At 38.1% G+C, this 16629-nt stretch overlaps 1 protein-coding gene across 1 annotated transcript in view; it reads right to left on the bottom strand.

The window, feature by feature from the left end:
* LOC122788928 (inactive pancreatic lipase-related protein 1-like) overlaps positions 1-16629 on the bottom strand; it is a 174699-nt gene that overhangs the window by 66223 nt on the left and 91847 nt on the right. Inside the window, exon 6 of the mRNA XM_044055962.1 lies at positions 3881-4000. Coding sequence (XP_043911897.1) covers positions 3881-4000 — 120 coding nt within the window. The remainder of the gene's footprint in view (positions 1-3880; positions 4001-16629) is intronic.

Raw genomic sequence — 16629 nt, 5'->3', positions numbered from 1 at the left:
AGCCAAAAATAATGGGGGTGCAAAAGACCGTAATCAAGGGCAAATTTCAAATACTGCTCTTATAATCTTAGAAAGGTGCTAGAATAATATGTTTTGCATTAGCATGTATTTTCTGAAAGGTATGGAGTCTGAAACTTAAATGTATATCATTATTTAGTGATTTTTGATCCACAATTATTTGCCAGAAAAAAACACAAATGGTATAATGAACAAGCCAAAAATATGAGGCAAAAATCTGGACAGCTGAGAGGTATGAACAGTAACTCTGATTCTTTACACAACACTGAGTGCACCATACAACAAAGCAAGGGATGTGCCCTCAGTTTGGAAGAAAATGAGCTAAGAGAAGAACTGCTTGGTTTAATAGACATGGACAGATATATCAAGATCAATGAAAGAAATAGACTGCAGAAGGTTAATAAAACCCAAAAAGTCAGAAGTCTGATAAAACAAATGAACACAGTAATTAGGACTGTTCATAGAGATCCATGCGATATAACAGAAGTAAACAGGATACATTACTGTGCAGCTAAATTAATAACTGATAAAGTTCTACCACAATAACGCAGGGTAGTGAGGAAAGGAAGAGGAGAAATCAAATACCATCTTGGAAATACTGAATAGAGAAAATTATAAAGCAATTAAGAGAAGTGTCACTGTTAGAAGGCTATAGAAGAGGGAACAGATCAACAAAAATACTAAGAAAGATAGATGTGATAAACACAATGTGCAATATTAGAATAGACCAAGATCTATAATGCACTATCACAAATAAACTAAAAATTTCAGCACAGGCGAAAAAACTTAGAAGATATGAAGATAAATATAAAGGAAAAGTGTAAAATACGCAATTTATTGAGGACCCAAAAAAGTTTTATAGAGAGCTGGGAAACAAGGTAAAAGGAATTGAAAAAGTGCCAAAAAAAGAAGAAATAGATACATTTTGGAAAAGTATCTATGAAGAGCCTGTGGAACATAACAAAGATACTAAATGGATAAAAGAAGTGAAAGAAACAATAAGAAGTTTAAAGGTACAGGATATGAAATGAGATGAAGTAACAGCCAGAGAGATTGAAACAAAGTTAAAAAAAGCCTCCAACTGGAAAACCCCAGGCCCAGATGCAGTACCTAACTTCTGGTTAAAAGTATTAACATCCTTGCATGCAGATTTAGCCATGAGTAAGAGCTATTTATATACGCACCTAGAACAGACACCAACCTGGCTAACAACAGGAAAAACAATGCTCCTACTTGAGTGAACCTGCAAGCTACCCTAAAAATTATAGACCAATAACTTGCCTTCCGATGACGTATAAACTATACACGGGAATTGATGCCGACAGAGTTTATAGTCATTTAGAAGAAAACTCAGTTATGGCAGTAGAGCAAAAGGGCAATAAAAGAAAGTCATATGGAACAAAGGATCATTTGTTGTTAAATAAAGTCATACTGGAGAATTGTAAAAAGAGGAAGAATCTAAGTATGACATAGACTGACTACAAAAAAAACATTTGATAGTATCCCTCATTCATGGACAAAAGAGTGCTTAAAAATGCATAAGATACATCCTACACTGATCAACTACATTACAGTGACCATGAAACAGTGGCAGACCACTTTGTAATTAAGCCATAATAAAGGACAAATTGTTATCCCAGGGATACAAATTCAAAGGCGGATATATCAGGATGACTCTCTGTCACTGTTACTATTCTGTCTTACTCTTAATCCTTTAAGCTCTTTACTTAACAGCTTAGACAATGGCTATAATCTGGCTCATAGAAAACAACAAAGTATAAAGACTTCTCACCTTCTCTTTGTTGATGATTTAAATTGTATAGCTCATCAGATGAGGAAATGAAAGCACAACTGCAAGTTGTTAAAACTTTTTCAGATGATGTAAGAATGTCATTTGGTCTTGATAAATGTGCAAAAGCAACCTTTAAAGCAGGAAAACTGCAACACCAGGAAATCATCAGTTTGGGACAAGAATGTGATATAAAAGAACTTGAGCAAGAATGAGTGTATAAATATTTGGGAATTTATAAAGGTTCAAAAATAATACATGAAGAAATGTGAATAAAACTTAGTAAGGAATACTTCAGAAGATGTAAATTAATCCTGAAAATGGCACTTGTATCTAGGAAAAAAATCCAAGCTATAAACCAATTTGCTCTTCCTGTTCTAACTTACAGTTTTGAAGTGATTGTCTGGCCTCAAAATATGTTGGATAGATTAGATAGGAAAACAAGAAGGATGCTTCATGCTCACCAAATGATTTATAAAAATCAATGCATACCAAGATTATATATTCTCCGTTCCGAAGGAGGTATGGGCCTCCTTGAAATTGATTATATATAGATCTGCAATTGTTGGACTCCACATATACCTGCTGACATCACAAGACCCAAATATAGTGAAAGTTTTGAAACATGAGAAGAATAAATCTAACATATCTTCTCTGCTTAATTTAGTGGAAGCTTATCGGCATCAAGCAGGATTGGAAATCAAACCAGAAGTAGGTAAAAATCAGGTAACAACTGAATGTGCCAAAAAACAAAAGAAAGAATATAAGGTGAAGGATCAGATGAAAAGGCAAGAAATGTAGAAAAAGCATAATTATAGTTGCAAGTATAGAAAACTTATGGAAGAACCTCATGTTGATCAGGAACAGTTAAGGAGAGGTGAATTCAAACCAAGAGATGAAAGGTTAATATTGGTGGCCCAAGATAGTGGGCTGCATACACGTTGGTTTATAAAGTCCATTAAACATGTGGGAGAAACAGACAATTGTAGTTTTTTTAAAACCGAATTGAAAACAGTAGCACACCTCATTGCTGGTTGTGACATACTAATGGCAGAAGGACTGTATACAGAAAGGCATAATAATGTGGCAAGACTGTTGCACTGGGGATTGTGCAAACATTATGGTGTCAAAGTGGCTGAAAAACACTGGAATCATGAGTCACAAAGCATCAGAGAAAATGAAGAAGTCTATATCACATGGGATCATTCATTACCAATCAGTTCAAACGCTAGATGATAGAAAACTGGATATAGTAGTCCAAGAAAAGAAGACAAGAACAGTATTGATCATTGAAGTTGCCACACCCAGTGACTACATTGTCCTGCGTGCAGAGAAACACAACGTCATAAAATATCAGGATCTGCTAGCAGAAATGAGAGCAATGTGGAAGAAAGATACCCAGACAGTTCCAATAGTAGTAGGAGCAACGGGTCTTATAAAAAAGAACTTACAATCATATTTAGATATGTTACCAGTACATGTAACTCCATACAAACTGCAGAAGGAGTTATTACTGGGCACGTTGCGGGTGCTGAGAAGAGCACTTTTGGCAAACATTAAAGATTGAAACAATACTAATTTCATGAAACTTAACCTTACTTTGACTTAGGAATGGAGTCCATTCCTGTCATGGTATTAGAAACCCAGAAGATTTGGAAATATTAAAAAAGCAAAACTATATTACTGCAGTCACACTGAAGTTTAAACATTACAACACAATTTTACTTTGTTAATATATTGCTGATTCATTTAGTGGGTAAATGTAATAGAACCAACCTTCATGTTTGTTTAACTTTTACCTTAAAATAGAAGATTGGTTGTTACTTTGGCAACTCAGTTGTACTTTATTAACAGCGTGGATTATTAGGTATTTTTATTTCTTGAAAAAATAGTATTTCTATTCTTTCAGCACGTCTTCCACAAAAGAGTAGAGTAATATATAATCTTTGTTGTTCTAGTCTCAGGCTTCTAGCTTCGTCTCTCAATTGAAATTAGTTCTTTAGACTGTATACCAAGTGGAACACTGGAAAACATGAAAGCCATAAATAGAGCAGAAGGGTTATAGCTGCTTACCAAGATAGGGAATCATGGGTGCTGCGTCTGTATGGATGGCATCCACAAAGTTTGCATCGGTTGGATCAAGCCTCACCTCAATCGGGGTGCCTTGGAAATAAGGCTCAGCAGGATCTAAGCCTAAATAAAAATAATGTAAAATTAGTTCAAGTGACACTAAAACATGACTTGTCAAGTATTTTTTCTGAAATATGTAAACAAGTAATTGATTCTTCCTTCTAGAGCCCAAGAGATCATCTGACAAAACTATTCTTTTCAGTCAGGTCTTAGGAATATAAAAAAGTATGTAAACACTGCTATGTACACTATTATCATCGGGAATAAAAGTCATCTATCAACAGCTTTGACTGTATCTAGCCTCTTTTGTGTTGTAACCTCTCTCACCAGATTTCAAGTCATTTTCACATCAAACTTTATTACATGAATCAGTTCCCCCTTCAGCTAGTGAATCTGTCTGTGAAATCAGTTTTTAATCATCTTGATTTACTGCTTGATAAAGAGAGCTTCATTGCAAAGCATAGATTAGACCTTTGCATACTGTTTTAAGTGGCCTTTTACATACAAGTGGTGAAATTTGTAAAATTCTTTAGACTCTACTCTTTCTGAGTCATTGCTCTTTGGCATAGAATTGACAAAACCCTGACTATAACTGAAACAACCATGAAAGAGTCCAACTGGGCATTCTTAGACTTTGAGAAACATATGAAAAGTTTCCAAGAAAGCTACTTTGGGTAGCTGTGAAGTGTCTCAAAGTCCTGGAAACACTGGTGGAATTAGTGGAAGCTATGGAAAAGTACCTAATGCACAAACAGCATTTAGACTCACAAGGGTGTTTCCATTGGGAGCTGGTGTGCATCATGGCTTAGCTCTGAACCCACACCTGTTTACACTGGTGTTGGACTACATCAGCTAACAAGTCATAGGAGACAGATAAATAAAAATAAAAGAAAAATAAATAAAATAAATAAATAATAAAATAAATAAAGCTGCTGTAGGCATTACAAAAGGATTCAGAGCAGGCTATTCAGTAAATGATAGGAGAATGGAATGCAAAACCAAAAGCACATGGGATGAAACTAAATACAGACCAGACAGTGGTCATGACAGCAAGTGAGAGAAATCACAAGATGCTTAAAACTAAGTTAGGAAGGAAAACAGTGGAGCAGATTAGTAGCTTCAGCTATCTGGGAATTGTGGCTGAAGAGAAGTCTAAAGGAGAGGTCAGAGCTAGAATCTGAGGTGCTGCATCCAACTGGCACAAACAGTCAGGTGTAGTGTGTGACAGAAGAATAAATCCAAACATTAGAAGTAAACTAAGCTGGCAAAACTAACTAATAAGAATAAAAGAAAACAACTGGTGTCTTCCAAGACAAAACTAAATCATTTATTTTAGCACATTCATCCACCAAATGTTGGACTTCAGTACAAAACACAAAATGAAATAGTAATTCAAATTAAAATGTAATTTAAATGCCACATTGTTATTATTTCTCACATTTGCAGCATAAATAAGACATGTTAGAGAGACAGATATGTTTCTCAGTGAATTCCTATTCTCTGGAAGAGGCTCTCCATCCCTGTGAAACAGAGTTCCTCTCTATCCCTATTTAAGTACAACTTGGACAAATGGATGGGTAATCAGAAATTCACCTCTAGTCTGGCACCTAAGTCTCTGATGGAAAGAGGCAGTCAGTAAATCAGCCCCTATATAAATTACATGTGTTGGTCCCATTTTAGTTACATGGCTAGGCTAATAATGATTCTTGTGGTCATAAGCTAAGTATACCCCTGTGAACCTATAAACCTATTATATCGTAACATAATTAGAGCTTTGGTGTTCTAAATTTCAGAGCACTGCTACTAGAGATAGTCATTCTACCCATGTAAAACAGATGCATTCAAACTAATCTGCCATAGCAGTTCAGTAAATTCCAAAGTATTTTTCTAATCCTCATGTCTTGGATCTATATTCCTTTTCTCCAGTATAAAGATAAACATTTTATAAAATGATTACACTGTACTGAGTGCTTGTACAGTGCATTGTTGATACCACTTTTAGAAATTACATAAGTGGTTCTGCATTATGTTTTGTAAATTTAATATATACTGTGCCTGAAGTATTACAATTAAATTTCACAGGACAAGATAACACTCTATTGTACTGACTAACTGTAATGTTATAGTTACCAACCTTCATCAGTAATTCCACACATTAAAGGCTAGTTTCCAGAGTTTAGTTATGATTTTGTTAATAACGTTATAGTCTTCACACTTTCAGTTAACACAGTGGTCTTAACACAACTATTTTCATTGTCATTATTATTGTATATAGATGTAGGTTCCCTTAAAATTATCTACCTCAGATATAATCTGCTCCAAGAGCACTGCAGGATAACCTCTATTTTGTAAAATCTGCTTTAAATAACCCACTTCAGTTATAAACATTTTCCTTTGTTCTTAGTCTTGAAATTGTCTTTATCTCTCATTTAATAACAGGGTGCTGCTTCATATAGAGTGGGTGGTTACTAGATAATACAAGTAATTGCTGGAGAAGGTGTCCTTTTAAAACTGATGATTCAGTCCTATGGTCAGTTTTATTCTTATACAATATTACATTTAAAAAGTTAATCTTATCCTGGGAAATAGTAAAAGTAAAATGTAAAAAAGTAGTTGTAGTATTCAAATAATCAAAAATTTCCCTCGGGTCAAACACTGAGCAAGTCCATGCAATAAACATGTCTTTCAGGCAGTGTAAATAGACTTCATGATATTATTCAAACCTGGACTTAAAAATAAAAGTTATTTCCCATTTGCATAGGACTAAATTACCAAACACTGGGACACACTCTGCCTCCATAGAAACTCCATGGGTTTTTTTAAACAATTCTTCAGTAAAAGTACTAAAAAAATTAAAATTTCCATAAATAAACAGAGTAATTTTATATCAGTGGCTTCAATTTATCAAATAAAAGTACTGTATCTCTGAAATTTGCAAAGCAATCCCCTTATATGTAGGATAAGTATGTTCAAATTTTTACTACCATTCACCACAAGCCATGCTTCACCAACCTACCTATTTTCCCTCATGATATTTAAAAAATGCTGGAACACACTGGCCCTGTCTAACTGTGGGAAGGGGGGGGGGTTTGAGAGATGACATAATAAACCAGAGTTTGAATAAAAGCCTGGGTTTTGAAAGAGCAAGGCAGAGTACGGGAGGAATGGGTGGCCATTGTTAGTTTGCCCAACCCAAGGTGCAGTTAGTGGAGGTTTTGGTCAGCTGACTGCCTCCTTGTAAGCAGAGGTATGCAAGGCACCAAAAATAGCCAAGACTTTGGATACGGTTTGCCACTACCAAGCCAATTATGTCAGTTCTCATTAGTATACCAGTAGAAGTAGGCACATGCAGAAAGAAGGCATAATAGTGGTAAAATGGGTGCTCACATCAGCCATTAGAGGAGGGTAATAATTACTTGAACTGACTTGTTTCTATTAATGAGAATTTACTGATTAATCACAATAGCAAAACATAATGAATGTGTTAGATGCATTCCATTATGGAATACTTAAGGGCAAGAAGAATGCTCAGTAACCAAACAGAATTTTTGTCAGAAGCAATGGAGATTGAAGAGAGCATTTTAAATAATAGATATGAGTAGAATTTTGTTAGAATGCCTAATTTAGGACATCTATAAAAAAAAAGAGAGAGAGAGGAGGTATTGTTACAAAATGAGACATATTTGATGGAGAAAGAAAATTAGCAGTACAAATAGCAAGACATATGCTATTGTGTTACTTAGAGGTATATCTAGCCCTTGTACTACTCAGGAGCATTCCCTTATTTGCACCCCACCCCCCATGATGAGAACTAAAAAAAGGTATTTTTCCTTCTTTACACTAGACACGGTGGTGGTGCTGTGGTAGCATTGTCGCCTCACAGTAAGACGCTGACCGGTTCAACTCTCAGCTAGACCATCTTCTGCGTGGAGACATGCGTGAATGGGCGTACCTTCGTTGAAGGTTGTGCGTCAGGACTGTCAACTCGGCATGTAAAAATCAACTGCCAATCATTAGCGGACCGGAGTTCCACTGTGGCGACCCCTGACCGGGAAAAGCCGAAAGACACAACAACAACAACAACAACGCTAGACACTAGCATACTACTTGTTACACAGCTTGTTGCAGCTAACAGGCTAACAATGAGCACTGCATTTCAACCATAACTACAAATGCATTGTTGGTGTTTATTTCTGAATGCTGATAATGCATTAAACCGCACACACAAAGCTAAAGTGCTTTGGCAAATGCATTATCATTATGCAAAAACTGAATGCTGGTAATGAAGATCACGGCCCTGACATCTTTTTCCCGAGATGGTTGCCCCCTTCACCCCATCCTAGCTATGTCTCTGTTTGCTACAGAATATAATACCTTCTCTAATTATATAGTTAATAGTAAAGGAAGGTTGGACATTTTTAAGTAGAGATGATAAACTACATTCTGTTTTACCTAGATCTTTGTGTATTTCTTATAGGATAGGGGAAAAACTTGAAGGATTATTTGAAATTAAATAATTATAAGGTTAAAAATGATGGTGTGCACATGAATACTTTGATTAGAAATGTTTGCACTTTTCCTTGTAGAAAGTATATGATATGTCCATTTACTGTTCAACAGCTGTATTTTTTTAATGGTAAAAAGGAAACTGTTCATTAGAAATGTATGTGTTTCTCTGAGAGGGTAATTTATGCTCTTAAATTCCCTTGCAATTGGGTTTATATAGGATAGACAAGGAGGAGAGTTAAGATTAGGTTGCAGGCATATTCAGGAGATGTGCAAAATAAGAAATTAACTAATGTAGTTGCAAAACAGATATTGAGACATCATGTAGGTGATGTATCAGCTTCAGTGTTAGATAAGTGGAAGACTGTAAAATGAAGGCTGTTGATGTGAGACACTCTTTATTATAGAAGTACATTGTTTTTATTTCAGAATGTAATATTTGTACATTGTTTTCATTTCAGAATGTAATATTTTCAAGCCTGGGATTTATACAATGAATATGCCTGGAAAACAGTGTTAATGGAATGATTGTGTTTTGTATCTGATTAGTTGTTGTTAACGGAAGAGTATTTAAATGTGTTTGCTTTTTTAGTAATGAAGGCATTAGCTAAGGTGCTAAATTGATGTTTTTTAGTGATATACAGATTAGTATTTGCCATTTTTTTATTATTGATAAAGGTCTCCTGTGTAGAACCATAGATATTCAGAGGTGTGGCAGCTGATGAATTGTGATGAAGCCATAACATGGACTTAAAAGCTAAAGGGAAGGGTTGATTGTAGTACTGGTTACCTGTTGTGGGCTGTTGGGCTGATGGTTATGATGGTCAGTGGTGATAGATGGTGAGGGGAATGGACAAAAGGCTGCAAGAATGACTGATGGCTTTGGATAGCCAAAGTACAAATGGCCTTCCTGCTTCTCTGGATGATGACATCATCTAGCCAGCTCTCACCCATGTGAAGTGGGAATATTCAACAATGGGTTAGAACTATTGAGAAGAAAGCTAACATTAAGCAAGTGGGGGAGCAACATTTATTTAAAAAATTCCCGAGTTACCTGTAATTCCAAAACTGGGGCCCTATCCATCACTACTCAAACTATGGCTTTAATGAACCAAAATGCAATCTAGCATGGAAGAATTACAAAAAGTGCCTTAACAATGTAAACTTACATCAAATCCATCAAGAACTCATGAAAATGTTCACCTCAGCAAAAGCCATCCACTTCAGAAATAGGACAACTCACATAGCATCCTCTCCCAAATAGTTTTAAAGTAAAGCCAAATTACTGACAAGTCCCATCACTGATAAAAGTAGTACTCCAGTCACAGCTTTGTTGACAACATACAGCTTGGACATCCAGTTGTGATAAAAAAAATTGGCCATTGTAATATATTGCAACTTTGTTTCACAAAAATAGCAGACATGGTAAAGTATTCACACTTACAATATTTCATAACCTTTTAAAATAAATGTGACTAGCAGTTTTCCCATTCATATATGGTGTATATAATGTTAATAGCTAACTCGGTTTATATTGGATTATAATGTGTATGACTGAATAAAGGCATTGGAGAAACAAACAATACATTTTACCTTGGGAATATAGGTGTACACAATCAACAAACTTGCTATAGTTGATAGGTGAGGGTGTCTGTGGGTGGAAATAATTGACGTTTTGCTATTTGCACAGGTCATTGTCATTAATCTGGATTTGCAGAATTAGTGTACATTTGTGTGAAGTAAGCTAGAGTACTTTATTATGGCTACAGTATGTTTGTATGAAACAAGATGGAAATAAATTACAGTGGCCACTGTTATTACTTCTGGCATGTCCACAATCCACAATGTGGCTGTGGGTATTGGGCATGGGGACTGTCTGTGAATGAAAATAGCAGGCCCATCTATCATGATCAAATTGATAATGCTTTTGTATTTGTTAACTGGGGCAGTGCACTGTTCCACATAGATGTTTTTTGGACTCAGCTCAGGAACACCATATGGTTAAATGACTTGGCTAAGGGAATCAAATTTGTGACTATAGAAAACAGCCCCTTAACAACTTATAACCTTAATCATCTGCAATGACTGCCAGACACTCTAGTACTAATCTGGGTTTATATGACTAATGTCCATTTGTGCAAAGTAAATTGGAATACTTTATTGTGTCCATTGTTGTCACAGTTAGACAGCTGTGGTATACATAAAGTTGGGGATATCATCACATAATAGATTGTATTTGCTGAAATTGGAACAATTATTGGAATGGCTTATGTTTCAATTTATACATGAATGTGGCGGTGATGGGGTTGCAGTGTATTTAAGAGTAAGAAGTTGACCACAGTTTCTTTCATTTTTCATCACAGTCAGACAGCAACATTAAAAACAATAAGTGTTTATCTTTGGTGTCTTAGGAAGGATGTAGGTTCATAGGTAGGTACTAGGCTATTGGCCCAAGGGCCTAAGTAAGCCTGGCCAATAAGGTTTCTTGGCTTAAGCCACCCAAGAAAGTTAATTTCCTGTGCCTCTGTCAAACAGAGCCACAGAAGTGATCCCCAGGGTGTATTTCCTATTTCCCATCCACTCATCAAGATTTTTCTTGAAGAGTGTTAATGAGGAACTTTGCTTGACATATATGGGTAGCTTGTTCCAGAGTATAGGGAGTCTCTGGGACAGGAATGTATCCCTCCAGCATGTCCTGTTTATTGTGGTGACAAGGTTTAGATCCCTAGAGCATGTAGCTCAGAGGGATTGGGATTTCTTTAGCTGTAGCATGTCCAACAGCTCTGGGTTTAACATAGCTTTATATGTTAGGCAGAGATCTCCTCAGAGTAGGTGATATGCTACAGAGTAAAGCTAGAGTTTTTTGAGACAGTCAGTGTAGGGCATCTGTTTAGGCCAGTAATCCTCTTTGTGAGGTACTTCTGTGGCCTTTCCAGCTGCTGCAGATGTCTTATGAGGTACATTGTAAAAGAGGCGTTCTACTCTATAATGGGTCTAATGAGTGCCAAGTAGAGGGGAACAATGACCTCTTTTTTCCTGGATGAGAACCCTTTGATGAGATGTGCCACATAGAAGGATTTCCTGACTACTGTGGTGATATGATTATCAAAGGAGAGACTACTGTCCACCTGGGTCCCAAGATCTCTTGTCACACATTGGGCATTAAGTAGACTGCCATTTATGTGGTAGTTCATGGGTACAGAGTTTTTACCAAAGGGGATGACAATGCACTTTTTGGCATTGAGCTTGAGACCATGCCTCTGACACCAGGCATCTGTCTCAGTGAGGCCCTTCTGTAGGATGTCCATATCATCTGGGGACTCAACTATGGCTCCTAGTTTGCAGTCATCCATGAACTTCATTAGCCAGAGGCCTTGTGTGTTAATCTGTACTTCAGAGAAGTAGATACCAAACAGCAGAGGTCCCAGGACTGAACCCTGTAGTACTCCACTTGTCACTAGTTTGAAATCAGATTTGGAGTCGGCAACTTTTACAATTTGGGTTCTGTCAGTGAGCCAGTTGGCAACCCATCTTGTGACATAGGGATTTATACCTAGTTTAGTGAGTTTAGCTATAATTCCAGAATGGGGGATGATGTCGAAAGCCTTGGCGATGTCAAGACAGGCTGTGTGAACCACCTTACCCTCGTCTACAGCTTTGGTGACTGCCTCAAAGAAGCCAATCAGGTTCAGAAGGCATGATTTGCCTTTCACAAACTCGAACTGGGTGGGATCCAGAGTTTGGAGGTTACCAATGTCTTTGTTTATGAGTTCCATGATGATACGTTCCATGGCCTTGTAAACCAGGCTTGTAAGGATAATACGGCAATAGTTCCCAGGATCAGTGGTGGCTCCCCCTTTGTGGAGTGGGATCACTGTTGCTATGTGCCATTCAGTGGGCACAAAGCCTGACGTGAGACTATGATTGAACATGGTGCTTAGGTGGGGAGCCAGTTCGTTCTGAAGTTCATGTAAAATGCAGCCTGGGATGTTATCCAGTCCCATGGATGCTGTGTTTTTGGTTTTAGAGAGTGCAGCATTTACCTGCATAGATGTGATTACAGGGACTCTGCATTCTTCTTGTATAGATATGGGCCCTTAAGGGGGTGAGGGAGGTAAAGTTAGCACTGAATCTATCTGCCAGGATGTTGGCAATATCAGTTGGTTCTGTAATTTCCATGCTGTTGTGCTGTAATTCAGAGCAGATCTGGGTGTTCCCATTGAGAGTCTTGACATAGCTATAGAATGCTTTATGGTTGCCCTTAGAATAAGTGGCAATTTTGTTTTCATAGCTAGCTTTGGAGGATCTTATAAGGGATCTCAGCTTCTTACTGAGGCTGACAAAGGGAGCTCATCCACTCATAAGATTTTACTCTTTTTTGCAACAGTTTCTTCCTTCTGTTGTAGAGTTTGTTTATGGCAAGGGACCACCAGATTGGCTTCCTTTTTTTTGGAGGTTCTGTTTGGGTAGCATGATCCATGCACTCATGTAGAGTGCATTTGTATAGGATTCAGCAGACATAACTGTATTGTCCCTCTGCATGGGTGTCATGAAGTTCACCACTTCTGTCTTAAGTAGCATGAAGGTGGCTTTGGAGAAATTTTTTGCAGTGGTTTCCTTAATAGTGGGTTGGGGCGGGATGTGGATATCTAGGGTGATTAGCTTATGGTCAGATCTGACCAATGAGGAGTTGACTTCAGGTGTGGAACTCATGTTGGTAATAACTAGGTCTAGGATATTGTTGTCCCTGGTGGGGGTGTGGATAAGTTGATCCAGGGCATTGGAATTTATGAATTCCAGAAAGCGTTGAGTGAAGGAGTTGGTACATAAGTAGTTTTCTCAGTTAATGGTGGGGTAGTTGAAATCGCCCATTATTAGGGTGTTTGGTTGAACCCTAATGTTTTCCAGTATATCAAGAAAAGAAGAGTGGGAATCCTGGGTCATGGTGGGGGATCTGTAGCAAGCTACAGTTTGGATTGCAGTTTTGTCCAGAGTTAGTTGCACTTGGATAACCTCGGATGCATTATGCTGCACAACTAGCCTGGAGGTGTGGATATCCTTAATAAATATGGGCACATCTGCGCCTTTGGTGTTCTGACCCAGGTTAAATTGCCGAAAAGTGTGATATGAGTTATAGCCTGGTAATGCAGGGGTGCTCTATAGAGCTTTGAACCAGGTCTTAGTCACTGCACAGATATCAATATTCTCCATTTTAAGGAGTGCCTCGAGTGAGTGCATTTTGAGATTTACACTTCTAGCATTTAGTAGCATTACCCTCAGTTTTTCCTTGCCTGTTCCTGTTATGGTGGTGAATTTTTCATTTGAACCTTGCATAAAAAAGGCACTATAGGGGCAGCAAGAGCCTTAGCCAGTATCCAGAATCCCAAGGGTGACAGGTGCAGGCCATCTCTGGCAAAGCATTGTGGTCTGTCAACCATGTTATCCCAGGCTGACAGATACTGGATCCCCTTAGAATGACACCAGAAGATTAGCCAGTTGTTGAATTCAATCATTTTGTCCTTGTACTGCAGTATTATTCTGGGCGTTGGCAGGATGCAACTCAGGGCTAGGGTCATACCTGCCTGGGCTACAAGATCAGGGAGTTCTTCCATGTCTCTTTTCATGTAATCCGAGGAGGTACATCTTAGGTCATTCTCACCAACATGGACAATGACAGAGTCATATTTGTACTTGTGGAGTGAGATGAGTGCGTGAGTTATGTGGCAGATCCTGGCATCTGACAGGCAGCTGACAGCAACCTTCTCCTTGTTTAGCCTGGTGAGTGGGACATCAGTGTGCCTGACTATAGAGTCACCTATGACTAGTGTGTTAGGCATGTTGGTTTGCCTTATGGGCTGTGGTTTATTGGCACACTAGGTCTGTGAGCTATATGTCATTTGGGTTGTGTTGGGGGTTGGAGGTTGCTTGCGTTTCTGCTTTGGAGGTCTCTGTTACTTGAGCAGATTATTATTGAGAGCCTCTGTGAATGATTTTGTGTTTCTATGGATTTTGGTGGTGTACGTTTAGTGGGATTATGTGATGAGTGTGGTGTGGCACAATTGTTTATCTTCTCCTCTTGATTGTCAAGTTCAGTCTTAGTTGGAGGTAGCTTTACCTCCAGTTTGGCTAGATAAGTGCATCTCTCATAGTTTGTGGTGTTTGATGGTAGGAGGAGAGGGTTGTCTTTGTACATGAGGCAATTGCTACATTGCCTCAATATGCCCAGATTCATCAGATAGACAGGAGAGAACACAGGAAGCTGACCCTTGGACATGCCTGAATAAAAAACTAATTTCCTCTAAACAAGCAAGGAAAATGAGTATAAGAGCTGTTTTTCTCTAAGCAAGTGAGGAAACTAAGTACAAAAACTGTTTTATTCTAGTTAAAGAGGAAGGTTGAGCGTTGTAGTAATTTGTAGCTCATTTAGTGCTGACAACAAGTTCTGAACACATGCTGAGCACGAATAAGCAAATTCAAGTGCTAAAACTAAGAATCTGTACCTGGATCTTGTAGTAGATAGGCTTCCTAGTGCTTGTCACTCCCACTGTAAGCTAGAATGCTTCCCTCCAGCACAGAAAGGCTTGTGGGGCTCAGAAGCTTACAGTCCTGGATACAGGAAATCTGTATCTCGACTAGACTAGTTACAGGAAAGGTGGGAAACAAGCACAAATGTGACCTTTTAAACCAGAAAGTTGAAAGAGATGGAAAAACTGCCCAAACAGCCAATAAACTACAATTTCTGGGCCAGAAAACAATTGTGTGGTAGCTAGGCTACCTAGTTCTTACCACTTCCACTGATAAGCTAGAAGGCTTCCTCCAACACAAAAAGGCTTGGGGGGCTCAGATGCTTACAAGCAGTCCTGGATACAGAAAAATCTGTATCTGGACTACACTAGTTACAGGAAAGGCAGGAAATAAGCTTAGAATTTTTTTTTTTGGAAAGTGGAAAGGGAGAAAGGAGAAACAGACAATAATTCAAAATTAAGGACCTAAGTGGCTTGCCCTTCACAAATGTTCTCTCTGTATTAGGTAGAATGAGCTAGTGACACTAGACTGAAATAGAGCTGGGATAGAGCTGAACAGATGGGACTGGTAGGAGTGTGTGAAGTCAAAATATGATCTCACTGTACTTGGTTGAGTGAGCAAATAAGATAGACCCAGGAGGAGTGTTCAAACACAAATTTACAGGAGGGCCGGGCAATTCCAAAGCCACCAAGATTAATACCACAACAAGAACAGGGAGGGCTGGCAGGAAACTAACTGCAGAGACAGAGAGACCACAGTATTCTATTAAACAATTAACTATAAAAATAAATAACTACAGAGAGACACAGACCACAATATTCAATGAAACAATTAAATAGACAGAAATTTTAAATGCAGTACAATCTTTAGCACTACAATTTTGTACTTAACTCAGCTAGTAATGCAGTTGATTTTAGGAATGTAGCAGAAGCCAAACAACTCAGATACTAAGCAGTAATAAATTCAAATTCAAATATGTGAGTGAAAGCAGTGGATCATTGGCACAGTGGTACAGTGGTACAGGGAGTAGTGATGTTGTCTCACAGTCCTTGGTTCTCTGGGAAAGTTCTTGACTGTGGCTCCTTATGTGTATAATCTGATCATCTTGCCTTCTCTTTTAGTTTATCCAGGATCTCAGATGAAGGAGAATTGGCATTCCTTTCAGTTTGCCTGTAGGTTGGAGTACAGTGTGTGTCTGTATTTCTATGTGTATGTGTTTGTGTGTATATGTGTATGTGATTGTGTGTGTGTGTGTGTGTGTGTGTGTGTGTGTGTGTGTGTGTGTGTGTGTGTGTGTGTGTGTGTATATAATATCACTGATTTTTATATGTGGCCATACACAGTATTGGCAGACACATATATAATTTTTCGGGTCTATGTTAGATAAACAAAAGTTTATCTAATCGAACGCTCACATGAGCGAAATTTTGGAACTCGAAACCGCAATTGTGAGAGCACAGTACAGTGAAGATGGGAATATGTGCCCTTTCCTCACTGAAGAGCGATCTCGGAGTTGGAATATATACTTAGCGGGCGGTGTGGGGGGCATTGCAGTTTCGAGTTCCTGGATTTTCGCTCATGTGAGTGTTCGATTAGATAAACTTTTGTTTATCTAATATAGACCCTAATTTTTCTGGGTAACATTTAAACAATAAACAAGT

This window comes from Protopterus annectens, chromosome 14.part0 (genome assembly GCF_019279795.1).
Source record: "Protopterus annectens isolate FY-2018-M chromosome 14.part0, PAN1.0, whole genome shotgun sequence".
In the NCBI taxonomy this organism is placed as follows: Eukaryota; Metazoa; Chordata; order Ceratodontiformes; family Protopteridae; genus Protopterus; species Protopterus annectens.
Note: the sequence above shows the minus strand (reverse complement) of the source record. Positions and strands in the feature narration are given on the sequence as shown.